The sequence below is a fragment of the Bufo gargarizans genome, chromosome 2, assembly GCF_014858855.1.
Source record: "Bufo gargarizans isolate SCDJY-AF-19 chromosome 2, ASM1485885v1, whole genome shotgun sequence".
Lineage (NCBI taxonomy): Eukaryota > Metazoa > Chordata > Amphibia > Anura > Bufonidae > Bufo > Bufo gargarizans.
In genome coordinates this window covers 161,420,330-161,443,048 of record NC_058081.1, presented here as the reverse complement: position 1 = coordinate 161,443,048, position 22,719 = coordinate 161,420,330, and the positions used below count along the sequence as shown (strand labels likewise).

The following is a 22,719-nucleotide window of genomic DNA, read 5'->3' as shown; positions in this document are numbered from 1 at the left end:
TGTTCATGAGGCATAAGGCATAAGAGACAGCGCTCTCAGCCCAAGGTAGTAAATATCTAGGTTGGAAGGAGGGGTAAACAGGGGTAGCCCTGTGGGTTGCGCAGACCTGATTGGACTGGTATAGTCCAAAACAGTCCAGATACCTAGGAAAAATATACGTATATACAATCCATTAAGAACCTGTGTCTAACAACAACCATTGCAGATATGGCAAAAGAGTTTAAGAGTTAACTTACAGTTTTCAACATGGAGCGCGTATGGCGAATGCCATGTGAAGCGGTAGTGCAGGTGGACTGACCGCTTCTGTATCGGCGTCTGTCAGCGCTACATTGAGCGCTAGTCAGTTTAAATCCAGAGGCAGGCTGGCTGTGCGTGAGGAGTGCGGTCGGCGTCATGTGACAATCGCATGTCAGGTGACACAACGATCCGCCTCCGTCCCGGCGCTTGCGCAATAGTTCAATGGGCAGTCCGACTGCTGCGTAGTTCCAGTGACGCTGTAATGGACGTCATTGTCCGGATGCGCCATCACATATGGGGCGCGGCATCGGCTGCAAGGATGAGGATAGCGGTGGTGGGAGGAGTCACTCAATAGATAACTCCTACTACTACACCTGTGTTGGTGATAGGGGGGTCACCAACACCGTGGGACCTCAGAGAGGGGCATTAAATGACAGGCCGCCCCCTAGGCCTAGGCAAGGTGTGATTTGCCAATTTAGGCAATAAGACAATATTTAATTAATTTATTCCATTAACGAGTGGTGACATCCGAATGATGCCCACAATAGGTGGATGGGCCCAGATGGAGTATGATGGCCACTTGGAGACATAACCCAACGAACCATACATGATTTAGAACATAAGCAACTAGTTGCATCAGGGGGTATCGTTGTGAGATCCGCAAAGTATACTATGGTCCCATGACCAGATGGCCCTTAATATATGGTGATCGGAGTAAAACTTTGGGGTCATGAGGCCACACCTACAACTGGAATATTGCAAAAAATGCAGAAAATGCTGAAATTGCAAAAAATGCAGAAATTGCTGAGATTGCACATAATGCAGTTGGCAAGGATCAACAGGGATATCCAGAATCCATCACGGAGACTGGTGGAGGGGAGAGGGATATTGACGCAATCACAGAAAACAGCCGAATTGCAACTGGTCATTAAGACCAAGGGGGTTGGTGGTCCTCAACCTGAAGATCCACCAACACTCCCTCTGGAGAATTCTCCTATCCCAGTTCCCTCCGCGTGGTGGCTTCTTGATCACCTCCAGTCCTATAAACCTAATCCCCGATGAACTCCCGTCGTGGGCGGATTGGATGTGCCTTGCTACTGGGGTGTCCCTATTGTTGCGGATGTCGCCTAGATGCTCTCCTATGCGTACCCGTAGTTCCCTACGGGTCTTACCAACATACCTAATGCCGCACTCACAGGTGAGGAGGTAAACCACGCCTGCGGTGCGGCAATTGATAAAATCCTGTATACGGTGGTCTGGGTGCGCAGGGCCGATTGTAACCACTTTGTCCTGGGTGACATATTTGCAAAAGCTACATCTACCGCATTTGAAACAGCCATTCACCGGTTGGTCCAGCCACGTCTTCTTTTTGGGAGGATTGTAATGGCTATGTACAAATTTGTCCCTCAGATTGGTCCCTCTCCTGAAGGTCACTGATGGATAAGGGCCTACAACAGCGGTCAAATTTGGATCCATCAGGAGAGTGTCCCAATTGCGTGCCAGAATCTCCTTAATTTCTCTAGCGGCTGAATCAAATGTACCGATGATACGTAACTTCTTTTGTTGTGGGCTAGTTGTGGAACCCACCGTGGGATGTAGGAGGGTGGTACGCGTCTCCTGACAGGCCCTTTGGTAGGCCTTTCTCAGCGTATTATCCGGGTAACCCCGTGCCCGGAAGCGCTGTCTGAGCTAGTTTGCCTGTCGTGTAAATTCACGGGATTCTGAACAATTGCGTTTGAGTCTCAGATATTGGCCAACTGGGATCCCACGTTTCAGTGGGACAGGATGGCAACTGTCCCACCGAAGAAGTGAGTTAGTGGATGTTTCCTTGCGGAAAATGGTGGTCTGTAGACCCCCCATGGTGTCTCTCGAGATGCAGATGTCTAAAAAAGGCAAGTTGTTATGCACAATCTCCAGCTAAGACTTGTCCTAGGTTGCTACTATAGCTTGTGTTTTTATACAGCTAGACCTTCCAATAACCTTAATACAGTTCCTATATTTGTGTGTTAAAGACAAAAGCAGAGTTATTTACAGTGACTTCATGTTCGGATGTCATATAACTGTTATATATATATTGTGTTCACAGAAGCAGAAAAGATAATATGCCTTTAAGATTCATTATATGGATGTGAGGTAATCTCAATGACACAGCAGAAGCAACAGAAAGCATAGAGTTAAACTGTTGCTGCTGGGCAGGAGTCTAAACCAATCACAGCCAGCCTCACACACAGCCTGTGCGGGAAATTCCCTAGCAGGAATTGCTAGAAATTATTATTCACCAGCCAGAGAAGCTGAACAGACATTCACTCCACTAAGAGCTGTGTTTTATGGAAGCAGAGAGGCCAAAATAGGTATTTAAAACAGTTATATGTTCCTACTGTTAATATAGGGATTATAACTTGTGGGGATGTGCTCGTGGTAGGCTACGGTAGCGGCGGCAGTATTGAGGCAATCATAGACAGTCTTTGTGATACACTGTGACTTTATTCACACCAACGGCATAACAGGCAATGTGCAGACCACACAGGTGCATATCCACATAGTGCATAGAACAAAAGTCCTTCCATAGAAAATAAACAGCAGGTTTGAGTCACCTTGTTTTGGACAGACCACAGCAGCTCTGCAGGCTTCTAGGCTATCTGCCTTTGTCTCCCTCAGGCCAGAGCCCCTTTGGCTTGTAGCACCACAGGTCCCAGGGCTATCCTTCAATGTGTGCTGCGCCCAGACTCTCCTCCATCAGCACTCACTCTGTCTCTGGAAAATCTCCAGCTCAGCAAGACACACCCCACCCCCATCATCAGCAGGCTGGGTTCTTAAAGGCCCAGCTCCACCAAAAACCTGGGCTGGCCGTGGGGAACAGGCACCCCCCCACTCTTTACCTGTTCCCAGTAAGAACCGGCCCGGACACGCTGCGCCAGCAGCATTCGCCGCTGTAACCGCAATGATCCGGTTCTTACTCCACCGAGGCCAGGACCTCTGGTGGCACGTATCATCCGTCCATTATTATTCCGGGGACTCTCCTACATATCCCCCCCCTTTGTTCACCCCTGAGGGCTTGAACATACTGTTCAAGCCTGAGGGGGTGAACACATGCACAGCAGTGTACCCGGGACAGGGCATCTGCGTTCCCCTGTAAGCGGCCGGCCCTGTGCTCAACAGTGAACTTAAAGTTCTGGAGGGACAAGAACCACCTGGTAACCCGAGCGCTCCCCTCCTTAGCCCGACTCATCCACTGGAGAGGGGAGTGGTCGGTCACCAGACGGAACCTTCTCCCCAGAAGGTAATATCTGAGAGACTCGAGTGCCCACTTGATGGCGAGGCACTCTCTCTCCACAATGCTATACCGGGTTTCTGCTGGGGTAAGCTTGCGGCTTAGAAAAACCACGGGGTGCTCTTCCCCGTTGAGCTCCTGGGAAAGCACAGCCCCTAGTCCTACTCCCGAGGCATCTGTTTGAACTACAAACTCCCGCTTGAAGTCGGGCGTCACCAGAACTGGGGACTCACATAGGGCCGACTTCAAACGGGAGAACACCTCCTCCTCCTTCTCCCCCCAGCGAACCATCACCGACTTTCTACCCTTCAAGAGGCCGGTTAACGGGGCTGCCAAGGTGGCAAAATGGGGAATGAACCTCATGTAGTACCCAATCAGGCCCAAAAATGACCGTACTTGCTTGGACGTACGAGGCCTGGGCCAATTCCGGATTGCTTCAACTTTATTTACTTGGGGCCTAATGACTCCGCGTCCAATCACATACCCCAAATAGCGAGCTTCCTCTAGTCCCACCGAGCATTTTTTTGGGTTGGCAGTTAACCCCGCCTTCCTTAGAGAATCTATCACTGCCTGAAGTTTTGACAAATGACCCTCCCAGTCTGGGCTAAACACGACTATATCATCCAGATACGCGGAGGTATACTGGTGATGGGGCTTGAGGACGACATCCATCAGACGCTGGAACGTAGCCGGAGCGCCATGCAACCCAAAAGGCAACACCCTATACTGAAAAAGCCCCTCCGGGGTGACAAAGGCCGTCTTCTCCTTTGCCGCCTCCGTCAGAGGTACCTGCCAGTAGCCCTTCGTGAGATCTAGGATCGAAAAATACCGGGCTTTTCCCAGCCGCTCTATCAACTCGTCTACCCGAGGCATGGGATAGGCGTCAAATTTTGATACCTCATTCAATTTCCTAAAATCATTACAGAACCGTAATGAACCATCCGGTTTGGGAATAAGGACAATCGGGCTAGCCCACTCGCTCTTTGACTCTTCTATGACCCCTAGACGTAGCATCGATCTTACCTCCTGCGAAATGGCCTGTCGCCGAGCCTCCGGTACTCGGTATGGTCTTAGGCGGACTTTCACCCGGGGCTCGGTGACAATGTCATGCTCGATCAAGGTGGTACGTCCAGGAAGGTCAGAGAATACGTCCCTATTCCGACTAACAAATTCTTTCACCTCTTGTGCTTGTTTGGTCGACAGTCCGTCCCCTATCGTCACCCCAGCGGCGCTCTCCGGAACACCTGGTGACCCCGGGTCACTCCCTGACGTCCCGACAGAGGGCGGGCTGTCTGCAAACAAATTCTCTCTGTCTCTCCAAGGTTTTAGTAGATTCACATGATATACCTGTTCGGGCTTCCGCCTCCCTGGCTGGTATATCCTGTAATCAACTGGGCCCACCTTCTCCTTAACTTCATAGGGTCCTTGCCACCGGGCCAAGAATTTACTCTCGACCGTGGGCACGAGTACAAGAACTCGGTCCCCCGGGTGAAATGTCCTTACCCGGGCGGTTCGGTTATATACCCGACTCTGGCCCAGTTGTGCCGCTTCCATGTGCTCACGGACGATCGGCAACACGACCCCTATTCGGTCCTGCATTTTTCCTATGTGCTCTATCACACTTTTATGAGGCGTAGGCTGTTGCTCCCATGCTTCCTTAGCGATATCCAGTAGCCCACGGGGATGTCGCCCATATAACAACTCAAAGGGCGAGAACCCCGTGGACGCCTGGGGCACCTCCCGTACCGCAAACAAAACATAGGGCAACAGTAAGTCCCAATCCCTCCCGTCCTTAGCCACGACTCTTTTTAGCATGGACTTCAGGGTCTTATTAAACCGTTCTACTAACCCATCGGTTTGGGGATGGTAGACGGACGTGTGCAGGTGTTTAATATTTAATAGCTTACACAATTCCTTTGTTATTTTGGACATAAAGGGTGTCCCCTGGTCCGTCAGAATCTCCTTTGGTATCCCCACCCGGGCAAACATACTCATGAGCTCTTTAGCTATTACCTTGGCCGACGTATGGCGCAATGGGACCGCCTCCGGATAGCGAGTGGCATAGTCTAACACTACCAGGATGTGTTGGTGACCTCGGGCTGACTTAACAATGGGGCCTACCAGATCCATGGCGATCCTTTCGAAGGGCACCTCTATAATGGGCATAGGTACCAGTGGACTGCGATAGTGAGGTTGGGGGCTAGTCAGCTGACACACTGGACAGGACTGACAGAACCTCCGGACTTCCTCATATATCCCAGGCCAATAGAACCGTTGTAGAATTCGCTCCAGCGTTTTCTTAACCCCCAGATGACCACCCAACACATGCGCATGCGCTAAATCCAAGACCATTCGCCGGTAAGGCTGGGGCACCACCAGTTGTTCCACCACCTCCTGCCTCACCTTGTCTACCCTATATAACAGGTCCTGGTTATAGGCCAGGTGAGGAAATACGGTATCGGCGCCGGGACGCTGGGCAACCCCATTAACCACCGACACACCTTCTCTAGCCCGCAATAACGTCGAATCCTGGAGCTGTGCGGTCCCGAAGGTTTCTCGGGGTACCTCCAGATCCAGGATGGACGAACTTTCTACTGTCTCACCCGCCAATACTTCTAGGGGAAACCGGTCAGGGTTACACTCTACCTCCTCTACGGTGACCCCTACAGCTGGGGTCCCTGCCTCGGGGTCCTCGGGCTCGGGACCTGGACATTTTCCTTCCCCATAGGTAGGCAACCCGTTCCTCCACAAAGTCCAGAACAGGGGAAAGTCCCTCCCCAATATTGCGGCATAAGGGAGCCGTCTCCCCACCCCGACGACATGTGGTACCTCCTTTCCACACACTGCCAGGGTAACCTTAGTGGTGGGATACTCCCTGCAATCCCCATGTATACAGACAATGGTAAGGGTTCGCCTTTCTGGGAGTTTTTCCGTTACCAGCAACTCATGGACCAGAGTTACCAGGCTCCCAGAGTCCAGCAGGGCCTGCACGGAGTGTCCATTAACAACGACATCACACACCGGAGGGTTGTCCGCCGCCAGCAGGGGGTCAGCTATATACACCGGTTGGGCATAAAAAGAGGACCGGCGAGCGAACCCGCAGTCCATGGGTTCGGATGCCCTAGGGCAGTTGGATGCCACATGTCCCCAGTCCTGACAATGCCTGTTGCTGCTGTACATTACTCTGAATCAGGTGCTTAATGGCCTCCTCCATCTTGTCAGGAACCATAAAACTTGCAGGCCTGATATATGACATGCAGTCCAACACAACTTTTGCCTCAGGCCTGCCTCACTGCAGGAATGCCCGCATCCTCCACCAATTGTGGGGATGTGCTCGTGGTAGGCTACGGTAGCGGCGGCAGTATTGAGGCAATCATAGACAGTCTTTGTGATACACTGTGACTTTATTCACACCAACGGCATAACAGGCAATGTGCAGACCACACAGGTGCATATCCACATAGTGCATAGAACAAAAGTCCTTCCATAGAAAATAAACAGCAGGTTTGAGTCACCTTGTTTTGGACAGACCACAGCAGCTCTGCAGGCTTCTAGGCTATCTGCCTTTGTCTCCCTCAGGCCAGAGCCCCTTTGGCTTGTAGCACCACAGGTCCCAGGGCTATCCTTCAATATGTGCTGCGCCCAGACTCTCCTCCATCAGCACTCACTCTGTCTCTGGAAAATCTCCAGCTCAGCAAGACACACCCCACCCCCATCATCAGCAGGCTGGGTTCTTAAAGGCCCAGCTCCACCAAAAACCTGGGCTGGCCGTGGGGAACAGGCACCCCCCCACTCTTTACCTGTTCCCAGTAAGAACCGGCCCGGACACGCTGCGCCAGCAGCATTCGCCGCTGTAACCGCAATGATCCGGTTCTTACTCCACCGAGGCCAGGACCTCTGGTGGCACGTATCGTCCGTCCATTATTATTCCGGGGACTCTCCTACAAACTGTATACTGAACCTGTTATGTGTGTTTACTTACAGTTCCACCAATTGCAAACTACAATGTTCACAATTCAAATTCCATATTGCAATCCAAATTGCATATAACCATACCAGATCATACTCAACCAATCTGCAAATAGTTACTGCTAACTGCATATTGCAACCAAATTCAGCAAGTCAACTACTAGTTAGACCTCCGATATACCTCTCAAAGAGATCATAAAGTGCTTAAATAACAGAGTACAGATACTCAAGAGAGAAACATATCCACCATTTTATGTTGAATGACAATGCATATTGCCGTTCTGTGATATATTTTCAACACATGTTATGTACATGGACTATCTGCTGCGGAGGCGGCAGTGTTCTATATGAAGAAAAGTTTACGTTAATAAATAAGTTATTTCAAGCATTTGGTGTGCTCTTTAAACACACTGTTTCCATAGAACGACGCTAGAGGAATTGCAGAGTAACAGACAGTCTGGTTAGACTAAAGTCACAGATATCAGAATTCTTCTAATGCCACGAAAAAGGCACTTTATAGTGATGCGCCTGCCACACCATGCTTCGCCTAATCTGAAAGATTTTAGCATATTTCTCTAAGGCCTCTTTCACGCGGTCGTCGCGTGTGAGGACCGGATAGGATGCGGGTACGTCGCGGGAAAATGCATGATTTTTCTGCGCGGTTGCAAAGCGGTTTAATGCGCTTTGCACGCGCGTGAGAAAAATCGGCATGTTTGGTACCCAGACCCGAACGTCTTTACAGAAGTTCGGGTTTGGGTTAGGTGTTGTGTAGATTTTATTTTCCCTTATAACATGGTTATAAAGGGAAAATAATTGCATTCTTAATACAGAATGCTTAGTAAAATAGGGATGGAGGGGTTAAAAAAAATAAATTAATTCAACTCACCTCATCCATTTGTTCGCGCAGCCCGGCTTCTCTTCTTTCATGACCTGGGATGAAAAGGACCTTTAGGGACATCACTGCGCTCATCACATGGTCCATCACCATGGTGATGGACCATGTGATGAGTGCAGTGACGTCACCAAAAGTCCTTTCCTCCCAGGCCCTCAAAGAAGAATGAAGACGAGCCGGGCTTCGCGAACAAGTGGATGAGGCGAATTTAATAAAAATAAAAAGAATTTAACCCCTCCATCCCTCATTTACTTAGCATTCTGTATTACGAATGCTATTATTTTCTCTTATAACCATGTTATACGGGAAAATAATAAATATCGGGTCCCTATCCCGATCGTCACCTAGCAACCATGCACGAAAAATCGCACCGCATCCGCACTTGCTTGCTTGAAAAATGCCCAATATAGAGCATGCTCTGATTTTCTCGCAACGCACAAGTGATTTGTGAAAACCCCCCACACCCCTATAGAAATAAATGGGTCCTAATTCAGTGTGGGTGCATCTCACGCATTGTACCCGGTGAAAGAGGCTTGAGGGTGGGGGTCCGATACCCAGGACCCCCCTGATCAGCTGTTTGAAAAGGTACCGACGCTTGCAGTAGCGTCACAGCCTCCTCTCAGCTTACCAAGCACAGGGCCATACATTGAATAACGGCTGTGCTTGTTATCGCAGCTCAGGCCCCTTCACTTCTATGAGGCTGAACGGCACCTACGCCATGTGACCAATGAACGTGACATCACGTGGCCAGGGGTGGGCAAAGGCTCAGGGCAAGTATACATACTGGGAGTTTTAGTTTCACACATTATACATTGTTTGTATCCATGGTAACGACCACCCTGCAATCCACCAGTGGTAGCCGTGCTTTAGACAACCCCTTTAACCTATCCAATCTAAAAATACACCACATTTTTTTCACACTGACTGATCCTGGTTGATACATTTGGTGTGTCTTTAGACTCTCTTAAGCCATGTCTATCTTCCCAATTAGCAAAATAAAAGCGTCTAAACCACTTGAAGGAAATGTGTCACCCAAAAATGTTTTCTGCCAGTTAAAACCAGATAGTGACACATCTCCTTTTTCGAATCTGTTTTATTTTCTAATTGTAGATTGATTTATTCTGTTCCCTCAACATGATAATGGGGGCGGCCATCTTGTCTGAGCCGTTCTTAACAGCATTTAGAAAGCATTAAAGGGTTTCTGTCATGAGAAATAATGTTATGTAGCTGGGCAGTACATAATAGTATGCTTTATAACTCCCTGTCTGCCGCCGTTCTCTTAAAATAAAGACTTCTAAAATATGCTAATGAGCCTCTAGGTGCTATTAGGGCGTTGCTTCAGCACCAGGAGGCTCGGTCTACGCACCCTTTGGCACGCCCAGGTTCAGTTGATTGACTTTCGAGTTCTCATCAGTGTCCCGTAAATCCTGTGCTTGCGCCGTCCCTGTTAGTATTGGGCGCAGGCGCAGTGAGTGAAGGACGCGCTCCTGCTGCAGGCGTCCTTCCTTCGGCGCAGTGAGGACGCCGGCAGCAGGAGCGCGTCCTTCACTCACTGCGCCCAATACTAACAGTGATGGCACAGGATTTACGGGACACTGAGGAGAACTCGAAAGTCAATCAACTGAACCTGGGCGTGCCAAAGGGTGCGTAGACCGAGCCTCTAGGTGCTGAAGCAACGCCCTAGTAGTACCTAGAGGCTGCTAGGGCTGCAGCTAACGATTATTTGAATAATCGATTAGTTGCCGATTAATTTCTACGATTAATCGATTAATCGGCAAAAACGACAAAATTACAAAACAAAGAGGTTTATATGATCTTACTTGAAAAAATATGTTCAAAGGCCATATTAAAACAAATTGTGGACGACACTATTATGGGGGATCTGTGGACGACACTTATGGGGGATCAGTGGACGACACTATTATGGGGGATCAGTGGACGACACTATTATGGGGGATCAGTGGACGACACTATTATGGGGGATCTGTGGACGACACTATTATGGGGGATCTGTGGACGGCGCAGTTATGGAGAGGGGGATCTGTGGGCGGCGTAGTTATGGAGAGGGGGATCTGTGGGCGGCGTAGTTATGGAGAGGGGGATCTGTGGGCGGCGTAGTTATGGAGAGGGGGATCTGTGGGCGGCACAGTTATGGAGAGGGGGATCTGTGGGCGGCGCAGTTATGGAGAGGGGGATCTGTGGGCGGCGCAGTTATGGAGAGGGGGATCTGTGGGCGGCGCTGTTATGGAGAGGGGGATCTGTGGGCGGCGCAGTTATGGAGAGGGGGATCTGTGGGCGGCGCAGTTATGGAGAGGGGGATCTGTGGGCGGCGCAGTTATGGAGAGGGGGATCTGTGGGCGGCGCAGTTATGGAGAGGGGGATCTGTGGGCGGCGCAGTTATGGAGAGGGGGATCTGTGGGTGGCGCTGTTATGGAGAGGGGGATCTGTGGGCGGCGCAGTTATGGAGAGGGGGATCTGTGGGTGGCGCAGTTATGGAGAGGGGGATCTGTGGATGGCGCTGTTATGGAGAGGGATCTGTGGGTGGCGCAGTTATGGAGAGGGGGATCTGTGGGTGGCGCTGTTATGGAGAGGGGGATATGTGCACTGTTATGGGCATAACAGTGCACAGATCCCTTTCCTCATAACAGTGCACAGATCCCCCTTCCCATAGCAGTGCCATACACAGACACCCCCTCCTCCCCATAGCAGTGCCATACACAGACCCCCCCTCCTCCCCATAGCAGTGCTATACACAGACCCCCCTCCCCATAGCAGTGCCATAGACAGATCCTCCCCCCTCCCCATAGCAGTGCTATACACAGACCCCCCTCCCCATAGCAGTGCCATAGACAGATCCTCCCCCCTCCCCATAACAGCCCCGGCCCCGATGCTTATAAGTCGGACTAATCACGTCTGCATCTTTATTTTACCTTTTTACAATGACGCTCCTGTAACAGCCAGGCAGAGCGGACGGCAGCGTAACGTCACTCACTCACGTGAAGCACCTGCTCCGCCCACCTCATGAATTTACATTTCCATTGTTAAATTCCCCCAATATGTGGTATTTCAGTACTTGAGCATCAGAAGTGCTAAACATCAGCTCAAACAATTGCATAAACACTGAAAAAGAAATAAAGAGGTATCTCCTAACCACAGGATGGGGGACCAATAGATTGATGGGGGTCCTACTGCTGTGACCCCCACTGATCACTAGAACAGCGGTCTCGTACCCCTTTAAATTTCACAGAAGGAATGGTCAGCTTTAGCACCAGACAACTGAGATCTGGCCATCACCTTCCTACCCAGTCTCCGTCTGGACAACGTCTGTGACCATGATCTGATGACCAAGAAACCAACCACATTATGATACCACACATAGACATATTCCACTGAAAGAAGAGCAGGTACATTGTGATGTGTATAGTGAAATACTGTGACGGCATCATATAATCCAGCAGAACAGGTAAAACAATGGCGCAGCTCGTGTAGCCAGCTAGAAGATAAGACATATGTACTGCTCCGCAACGTGATCTGACGCCGCGCATACAGACTCAAGGACACGCTGCCTGACTCACCAATGACTCACCGCCCGCTCAGACAGCACAGAGAATATACATTGTCCATCTACAGCACAACTTTATCTTTTCCCTATAATCTATACATTTGTACTTGCATGGACTCCTTGTATCACATCCACAACATGAACAATAATGCTTCCAAGCTTTTCCACATCAAACATCATTTTCACTGACTTATTTACATCTATATATGTACTGTCAACGGAAGCGCTTCATGGTGTTTCCGTGGGCTTCAAATCCGTGTCTCTGCTCCTCAAAAGTTAGAACATGTCCTATCTTTGGCCATATCTTGCGGATTGCGGACCCATTCAAATCAATGGGTCCACATCCACAGCACAGAGTGCACACGGCCAGTGCCTGTATATTGTGGAACCGCCGTTTGCGGTCAACAATACGGGCACGGAGCCCTTACGTCCATAGGCATGACCCCTTAATGTGTACAAGGGCCAGCCCACTCCATCAAATCGGGCATGTTAGAATATAAGCAAATTTGCCATTATAGACCATTATGTACCATATCTTCCGCACCATAAGACGCATCTAGGTTTTAGAGGAGGAAAATAGGAAAAAAAATATTTTTCATCAGACCTCAGATCAGACCCTTAAAGGGGTTGTCCGGGATAGAAATTATTTTTTCAAATATAGTTTACTCACTATTACTAGCCGAGTCAAGATTCCCCCAATGTTTTTAGGTATTTTTTAACCTGCTGCATGGCTCCTATGGTCCCCAACAAATTGTGTACATGGATGTTTATTTCTGTGATGACTTCCTGCCGCACTGCACTGCGGGTCCCAGCACAGCGCGGCATCTCCTGGTTTCTACTGTCTTTCAACTCGTCCCTGCACCCGCCCCCCTCCTGCCGCACATCGTCCACTCCCCTATCGATCCGCCCCCCTCATACATATCCCGCCTCCAGCAGCGCATATTACTCCCCCATATTTACACCCATAACTCCTCGTAGCTCTGTCTTCATTCTGCCTCCATTCAGTAGAAAGATCCATGCCCGGTGACGTCACTGGACCGGAGGGGCGTGGCTTAACGCGATGTCTGCAGAGCCCCTCCGTGTACTTTTCCACTGATTTGATTGGGGATGGTAGCCTCAAAAACACTTCAAAGAAGTAACACACCACTTCTAAGTCATTTATTAAAAACATAAAAATACATGCCCAGGTAAACTTAGGCATGCATTTTCCACTGAAATCAATGGGAAGCTGTTCGGTAGTGTTTTGAATGCGTATTATACAGCGTAAAACACCCATTTTACAAGACCAAACATACAATGGTCCAGATTTACTAATATGTCTGAGCCAAAACTCTGTCTAAAAGGTGGTGCAATTTGAAGCATCTAGGTTTTCTACACTTTTTTCCAACATGCTTGACAAGGGGATGGGGCTTAGCAGAAAGCGGTGGGGCCTGTAGGGTTGTTGCGGGTATCGAAATTTCGATACCCAATCGATACTTTTGTCCTGGTATCGATACGATACCAGGATTTCCATTTTCTCGATACTGGGCTGCGCAGTCCAGTATCTTTGGACATGAGAGCACTGCTCTCACCGCGCTCATGTTCCCTGAGCAGCACAGGGGAGAAGAAAGCAGTCTCTCCCTCCCCCTGTGCTGCTGCTGCCACCACTGAACGGAGAGAGGGGGGGGGGGGGGGGGGGTCGGGCGCACTGCGCCACCAATGATAGGACTTTTCCTACACAGAGCGGCGCCCAAAGATGTCCCAGCACTTACTATTATTCCTAGGCACCGCTCCGTTCGCCCGTTGTGCCCCATTACTGTCTCCTCTCCTGCTACATATGCTTATTACTATCAGAGCAAAGGGGAGGAGACATCAGCTTCTCTAGTGGGCGTTCCTTCTCCCTGCGCTGCGATCGGACAGCGCTACAGGCAGGGAGAAGGAACGCCCACTAGAGAAGCTGATGTCTCCTCCCCATTGCTCCGATAGTAATTAGCATATGAAGCAGGAGAGGAGACAGTAATGGGGCACTGCGGGTGAACTGAGCGGTGCCTAGGAATAATAGTAAGTGCTGGGACATCTCTAATACTGAAAGTCTGGACCATATACAGTTGCAAGAAAAAGTATGTGAACCCTTTGGAATGATATGGATTTCTGCACAAATTGGTCATAAAATGTGATCTGATCTTCTTCTAAGACACAACAATAGACAATCACAGTCTGCTTAAACTAATAACACACAAAGAATTAAATGTTACCATGTTTTTATTGAACACACCATGTAAACATTCACAGTGCAGGTGGAAAAAGTATGTGAACCCTTGGATTTAATAACTGGTTGAACCTCCTTTGGCAGCAATAACTTCAACCAAACGTTTCCTGTAGTTGCAGATCAGACGTGCACAACGGTCAGGAGTAATTCTTGACCATTCCTCTTTACAGAACTGTTTCAGTTCAGCAATATTCTTGGGATGTCTGGTGAGAATCGCTTTCTTGCGGTCATGCTACAGCATCTCAATCTGGTTGAGGTCAGGACTCTGACTGGGCCACTCCAGAAGGAGTATTTTCTTCTGTTTAAGCCATTCTGTGGTTGATTTACTTCTATGCTTTGGGTCGTTGTCTTGTTGCAACACCCATCTTCTGTTGAGCTTCAGCTGGTGGACAGATGGCCTTAAAAGAGGACCCTTCACTAGAATAAAACTTCTAAACTAACTATACAGGCATGTAGAGCGGCACCCAGGGATCTCCCTGCACTTACTGTTATCCCTGGGCGCCGCTCCGTTCTCCCGGTATAGCATCCGGTATCTTCATAGTTAGGCTCCACCCAGGGGAACCTGCCGGCGTCTCATTCTCCCATGCTGTAGCGCTGGCCAATGCCGCACCTGAGGGGTTAATTGTGCATTTCATAGCCCCCTGTAAGAGATCAGGTGCTGCCAGGCAGAAGGGGGCCAGACCCCCCTCCCTCCCCAGCATTAAATTCATTGGTGACCAGTGCGGCCCCCTCCCTCCCTCCCCAGTATTATATTCATTGGTGGCCAGTGCGGCCCCCCTCCCTCCCTCCCCAGTATTAAATTCATTGGTGGCCAGTGCGGCCCCCCTCCTCAATTAAAATCCCCTCCACCCCATCATTGGTGGCAGCGGAGAGCTCCGAATCTTAGAAGCATTATACTTACCTGCTCTGTCTGTGGCCGGCCAGTCGCTTCTCTTACTGGTAAGTGAAAAGTCTGTGCGGTGCATTGCTTATAGCACAGACCTGTCACTTACAAGTAGGAGGAGCGACCGGCCGGCCACAGACAACACAGGTAAGTATAATGCTTCTAAATTTCAGAACTCTCCGCTGCCACCAATGATTGAGGGGGGGGGGGGGGATTTTAATTGAGGAGGGGGCGGGGGGGATTCCGCACTGGCCACCAATGAATTTAATACTGGGGAGGGAGGGGGGGGGCCGCACTGGCCACCAATGAATTTAAAACTGGGGAGGGAGGGGGGTCTGGCCCCTGTTGCCTGGCAGCACCCGATCAGGGGGCTGAGATCCGCACAATAAACCCCTCAGGTGCAGCACCTGAGGGGTTAATTGTGCGGATCACAGCCCCCTGTAAGAGATCGGGTGCTGCCAGGCAGCAGGGGGCAGTTATGTACACAGTTTAGTATATTCTAACTTGAAGCGTCCCCATCCCCATATCCGATGGTATATTATTAGGGACTCTTGACTTTACATTGAAAGTTAATGGGGGACGGATCTGTTTGCAATTGCACCATATTGTGTCAACGTCAAACGGATCCGTCTCCATTGACTTGCATTGTAAGTCTGGACGGATCCATTTGGCTCCGCACGGCCAGGCCACTCAGAATGCATTGGGGCTGTACGGATCCGTTCGGGGCCGCTTGCGAGAGCCTTCAAACGGAACTCACAAGCTGAACCCCGAACGCAAGTGTGAAAGTAGCCTTAGATGAAGATCAGATCACATTTTATGACCAATTTGTGCAGAAATCCATATCATTCCAAAGGGTTCACATACCTTTTCTTGCAACTGTACGTTTGTCTTTAACACACAATACAGGGGGCAGGTGCCGGCGGCAGAATCGCATTGCCGTCACCCTGCCCCTGACAGGGAGATGCAATCAGCAGCAGTTAACCCCTCAGGTGCAGCACCTGAGGGGTTAACTATTCCTTTAATCAAAGGGGTTCAACAGTTTAGTCACATATGTCTCAAGACAAATAAAGTGGAATGGGCGACACAGAGGAATAGAGGGATGGTGGCTCTTTAGTCCCTATGCTAGTATAAGACCTCATTCACATGTCTGATGACATCCATGACAAGATGGTCAGTAGTTCATCTGTGAAGATGTCCGTGTTTGGTCAGTGTGTCTAATTTTTGTCCTCCGCGTCTCATTCGTACTCCACATACACTGCTAGTGTGAATAAGGACTTAGGGCTGCATTACATTGGCCATCGGTCGGCCAGATCATGGCCAACAAGCTTTCTTAGGAATACTCGTTAACGATGATCTGCCCGTGTGAAGATGCCGCCGACAAGATTTCTTGCCACTGGCGCAGCGATTCCATTCATTTCTATGGGATGACAACTCTGCAATCCTGGTCGCAACCAGTGTCGCCGTGTAGTCCTATCCTAATACAGCCCTTAGGAATCATGCACACAACCGTGTGCCAGCCATGCCCATGCTGCGAACCGCAAATTGCAGTCTGCAATGCACGGGCACAGACTGTGTGTTCACTTGAATGGGGTCAACGATCAGCATCCAATGGTCTGTACCGCAAAAAAGTAGTGCATGCACTACGTTTTTGCAACGCGGAGGCATGGACAGAAAACTCATGGAAGCACTCCATAGTGTTACCGTAGGCTTTTGATCCGTGCCTTCATTCTGCACCGCAACGTACCTTTTGGATTGAGGACGCTCAAGGTCCTCATCTGTGATACGGTTCGCACATGGCCGGTGCCCATATATTGCGGACCCGCTGTTTGCATGGGCCTCCCAAGAACGTGTGCTTGAGGCGATAGGCTGGGGCTACACCTAGACTTTTTGTAGCACTACTAATCGATCTTAAAGAGTCCCTGTCACTACTCCTGACATGCCTGTTTTAATAGCATCATGCATTCCCCATGTAACAACAATTCTGCAGCATCTATTCTTATGGCTCTATATTGTACCATTCCTTTATTATTTCTACTAGAAAGGGTACAGAGGGGTGGTACCCAGTTTTGGGGGGGGGGGGGATGTCCCTGCACAGTCTGACTATCTAATCAGTGCTGCCATTTTCAGACTGTGCAGGTACATCCCCCCAAACTGGGTACCTCCCCTCTGTACCCTTACTGCAGACTGCTAGCAATTCATTCATAACTTCTAGCAGAAATAATAGAGGAATGGTACAACATACAGACATAAGAATAGATGTTCCAGAATTGTTATTACATGGGGAATGCATGAAGCTATTCAAACAGGCAAGTCAGGAGAGATGACAGGGACTCTAACGCTGGGTTCACACCTAGGCGTTTCTCAAACGCGCGTTTCTATGCGCGTTTTATGCGCTTTTTTTTTTAATAGTGAACGCGTGTTTGACACGCGTTTGGGTGATTGACAGCAGTGTTGTCCAAAGAGTCTATGGCCCAAACGCGCGTCAAACGCGCCAAAAAAAGCTCCTGTACTTGGTTGAGCGTCGGGCGTTTTACAGCGCGATCGTACGCGCTGTAAAACGCTCAGGTGTGAACCCAGCGTAACTGATTTTATCAGGCTACAGCTGCATTCCAAAGCAGTATATTGGTTTGTATTCAATCTTGTGTGCTGCAGCTGTGTGTAATGTAAAAATGTAAATGTAAAAATACATTTGTAGCACCACATAAAGTCTAGATGTAGCCCCAGCCTTAGACATCCTTAACATGAGCGTGTCTGATCCGGGAAACACGCTTCATGCGACGGCCGCATTTCCTGGGCTGAACACAGCTCCTCTAATCAGAACTCGCAGCACCATAACTACTTACTGTATGATGCTGCGAGTCCTTGCCTGACCGCAGGTCTACTGTACTGCACACACGGTCAGTCAGGAGCTCACAGTAAGGCCTCTTTCACACGGGCGTCATGTTTTTGGCCCGGATAAGAGGCGGGTGTGTCGCGGGAAAACGTGCGATTTTTCCGCACGAGTGCAAAAAATTTTAATGCGTTTAGCACGCGTGTGAGAAAAATCAGCATGTTTGGTACCCAGACCCGAACCAGGACTTCTTCACAGAAGTTTGGGTTTGAGTTAGGTGTTGTGTAGATTTTATTATTTTCCCTTATAATATGGTTATAAGGGCAAATTATAGCAATTCTGCGCTCATCACATGGTCCATCACATGATCCATCACCATGGTGATGGATCATGTGACGGACCATGTGATGACTGCAGTGACGTCACCACAGGTCCTTTTCCTGCACACAGCAAAGATGAAGACAGAAGAGATGCCGGGCTGCGCGAGCAAGTGGATTAAGGCGAGTTATATTTTTTTTATATTTTTTTTAACCCCTCCAGCGCTATTGTACTATGCATTCTGTATTAAGAATGTTATTATTTTCCCTTATAACCATGTTATAAAGTGAAAATAATAATGATCGGGTCCCCATCCCGATCGTCACCTAGCAACCGTGTGTGAAAAATCGCACTGCATCCGCACTTGCTTGCGATTTTCACGCAGCCCCAGTCACTTCTAGGGGGCCTGCGTTGCATGGAAAACGCACAAAGAGGAGCATGCTGCGATTTTCACGCAACGCAAAAGGGTATGCGTGAAAATCACTGCTCATGTGCACAGCCCCATAGAAATGAATGGGTCCGGATTCAGTGCGGGTGCAATGTTCACCTCACGCATTGCACCCGCGCGGAAATCTCGCCCATGTGGAAGGGGCCTCAAGTCTTTTATAATGCAGCGAGTTCAGGTCAAAGGAGCAGTTTTCTGTCCAGGAAATGCAGATATCGCACGGTGCGTGCATCCCGGACTGAAAACGCTCATGTGAAACTGGCCTTAGGCCTCTTTCACACGGGCTTGCGCGCCCCGTGGTCGTGCTGCGGCCCACAAATTGCACGAGCCGCAATGCATGAGCACAGTCCGTGGGGCAGCAACCGATCGCGGACCCATTAACTTGAATGGGTCCGCGATCCGGCCGTTCCGCAAAAAGATAGAACATGTCCTATCTTTTTGTGGAACAGAAGTATGGGACGAAACCCCACGGAAGCACTCCATAGTGCTTCTGTAGGGTTCCGTTCTGCACCATTCCGCATCTCTGGATTTGCGGACCCATTGCTGTAAATGCCCACGGAACGGCACCAGTGTATTGCGGATCCGCACACGCCCATGTAAAAGAGGCCTTAGGCCGGGTTTACACGTTTTATCTGTGTGTGGTGTCCGTGGCGGTTTTTCAATAGTCTGAAAAATGTACAACAGATGCTAGGTGGCAGCAAGGTGCAAATCGGGCCCTAAAGAGGACCTTTCATCGGTCCAAACATTGTAAGATAATTCTCAGGCTGTGTAGAGCGGCGCCCCGGGATCTCACTGCACTTACTATTATTCCGGGGCGCCGCTCCGTTCTCCCGCTATTGGTTATACTAGGCGGAGTCTGCCCTGTTTCTCCCTGGGCGTTCCTTCTCCCAGGCTGTAGCGCTGTCCAATCGCTGCACAGAGCTCACAGTCTGGAAGAAAAAACCTCCCTGGCTGTGAGCTCTGCGCTATGATTGGACAGCGCTACAGCCTGGGAGAAGGAACGCCCAGGGAGAAACAGGGCAGACTCCGCCTAGTATAACTAATTCAGCGAAAATAGCAGGGGACACAGCGGCACCCCAGAATAATAGTAAGTGCAGTGAGATCCCAGGGGGACCGCTCTACACAGCCGGATAATTATCTTACAACGTTTGGACCGATGAAAGGTCCTCTTTAAAGGAGTTGTCCACTTCATTTATATTGATGACCTATCCTCAGGAGAGGTCACCAGTATCAGATTCGGAGGGGTCGACTCCCGGAACCCCCACCAATTAACTGTCTGAGAAGAAGCAGCGCTCGTACAGTAGTAGCATTTGTCCAGCCGCTCCTTCATGCCGGAAAAGCAGCCAGATCAGCACCGTTATAGACAGACAAGAGGGATCCAGCGGTACACAGTAGTATACGGCAATGCCGGATCCAGGGAGCTCCGGTAGCCTGGTCCCCAGCCGGATCAGGCCACCGGAATTCAAATGTAACTGTGATCAGGGCCTTACCAGAGGGGTCCACCATGTGTAGAGGCCTTTATCACAGCAAACAGACTCACCTGATTCCATCAGTCAGACCATTCACTGGGCCAGAGAGGGAAAGGTATGGATTCAATAAGAGCATCACACATTCCACTGATAAGTGCGGTGCTCCTCTGTGGGCATCTTTATCTAGGTCCATCAGGAGAACAATAGAACCATCATACTGTTATCCCAAATCTACTAATCCACTATTAGGCTCTATTCACACATCCGTAATAATGGGTCCGCATCCGTTCCGCAATTTGCGGAACGGGTGCGGACCCATTCATTCTCTATGGGGACGGAATGCACTATGTGCTCTCCACATCAGCACTTCCGGAGCACACCGCCGATCTTCTGGTCCACGGCTCTGGAAAAATATAGAACATGTCCTATTCTTGCCCACAATTGCGGACACGAATAGGCATTTCTATGGGGGTGCCGGACGGATGCATTGCAGATCCGCAATACGCTACGGACGTGTGACTGGACCCTTATACTAAGACCAGGGTCACATCTGTGTTGTGGACTCCAGCACTGTGATCCGGTCAGTCTCTGGCATACATGACGGCTGTCAGCTACACACTATTTTTGTCCAGCCGAAAGTCTGCATATATACCGGAAAGTTGCCGGATTACTGTCGGAACCCACTACAGTGAATGGGGATCCAGCGGTGCACAGTGGCATCTGTTATCCTCCGCTGGAACAGACAGCGCAGACGTGAACGCAGCCCAACAGACATCTTTCTCTCACAGCAGCAGTAAACTGACATAGGGATAACTATCTATAATCAGGGAGCCACACAGACCCGCACCTCCAGGCCGCGTCGCACACGGACCCCAACACCGGACACCAAACGTTACAATAACTGTCCAGGTACCTTTTTTTTAACCCACAATGAGCACCCTGTCAATGCTCTTATTCAAGGGGTCCGTCTGAAGGCTGTTTCCTTTTAGAGGTGTCTTGAAGACAAGAAGCCGCATTCCCTCGGGTTGTTAGTGATGGAGGAAGAAGTCATGGGCGGCCACACATATCTCCAGCCCATCGGCTACATAATGCTACAGCAATATGGCGACTCTGGTCGCGGTCTAGATAGCAACAAAGCGGTCATCCAACTGTTGGATGGCGCTGCGACCCCATTCATTTCTATGGGATGACCGCTACTCTGAGATGTCGCCATATAGCCCTAGTAGCCTAAAGAGTTAAACATACAGCTAAAATAGTAGGAGCTGTAACTTCTCAGCTGGGGGGTGAGGTCTGATTTGTTACATGCGTCCTCCACATTTATAGTGGTGCGTGGCATCTTCCAGATGTCACTGCCCGGTCAGCGCAGGGCGATGACCCTCTATCTGGGCGGCTCGGTACATACTGCACACATCTGATACACTATGCTGCACAATGCACCAGAGATGGAGGCACAATCATTGTGGTCCCCTCGACCTGACCATTATGGGTACTGATGGTTGGTACCGGATACCAGTGCCTGCTGGTCCCAGTACCTGCAGCTCGTCACAACACTGCAGATACCATCATGCCCTCCCCCTCCTCATGACCGAGCACAACCAGACCCCAGGCCTGCAGCATTGGGGGGATTAGAAGGTGGGCACAGCAGGGGAATCCCGGGCGAGGCCACATCTAGCGCACATCATACCAGCCTGTCCTCCCCGGAATCCCTTACCGTGAAGGGGACGTCACTGACGCTGCCCACTGAGTAGCAGTTGTCCCCGGGGTTGACGGCTCCGGTGAGCACTTGGTGCAGATGCATGGTGGGGTGTGCGGAGAGCTGCTTCTTCAGTGATGGACGCCCTCCATGTAACGCAGAGGCCCCGCTCCCGGCCTCAGCTGCGTCTTATTCTGGCAGCTGGAGACAGCCGCTCCCGCTCAGGTGTTTGGCCAGCGGCCGCCCTTCTCCATGACCCAGGAGGGTGAGCGCGTCTCTTCCTTCCCGGATGCTGCTCCCGTGTTGGCCCGGCGGTGTGAGGAGGAGAGCGGGGATCCCGGCTGATGGGCAGGGAGAAGGCGCGTCCACTGAAGGCGGGTTCACCGGAGCGGACGCGGGACCGCGCACATGTGCCCGCCGCTCTCCTGTCACCTCCTGCGGCTCTGCCTGTGTCCCCTCCCGCTGCGTCCCTGTCCTCCCCTCCCCTCCCCTCCCCTCCCTGTATCTTCTCCATGTCTCTCCTCCCCAGGGCCGGTGCAAGGATTTTTGCCAAGACAAGCGAAACTACATTTTGGCGCCCCCCCCCCCCCCCACGCTTCTCCTCTCTGTGGTCCTGGTATCTTCTCTCTGCTTCAGACAATGGCTGGTTTGAGGACCCTATTTTTCGCCCTCTGAGACACACCTAGGTTTTAGAGGAGGATAATAAGAAAAAAATATTTTCCATTACACCTCAGGTCAGACCAGCAATCGGACCCCCAATGTTAATCAGACCTCAGCTCACTTCCCCAATCAGACCCCCAATGTTAATCAGACCTCAGATCAGAACCCCATGTCAGACATCATCCCCCAGCCATCAGCCCCCAATGTCAGCCATCAGACCCCCATGTCACATTTCTCCCCCT

The 22,719-nt window shown here is 50.3% G+C and overlaps 1 protein-coding gene across 1 annotated transcript in view; it reads right to left on the bottom strand.

Annotated features, from left to right (window-relative positions):
• DMXL2 (Dmx like 2) overlaps positions 1 to 22,232 on the bottom strand; it is a 184,600-nt gene extending 162,368 nt beyond the window's left edge. The window contains 1 exon segment of the mRNA XM_044279637.1: positions 21,836 to 22,232. Within this exon segment, the coding sequence (XP_044135572.1) occupies positions 21,836 to 21,922 (87 nt within the window). The 5' untranslated portion in view covers positions 21,923 to 22,232.
• Positions 22,233 to 22,719: the final 487 nt, after the last annotated feature.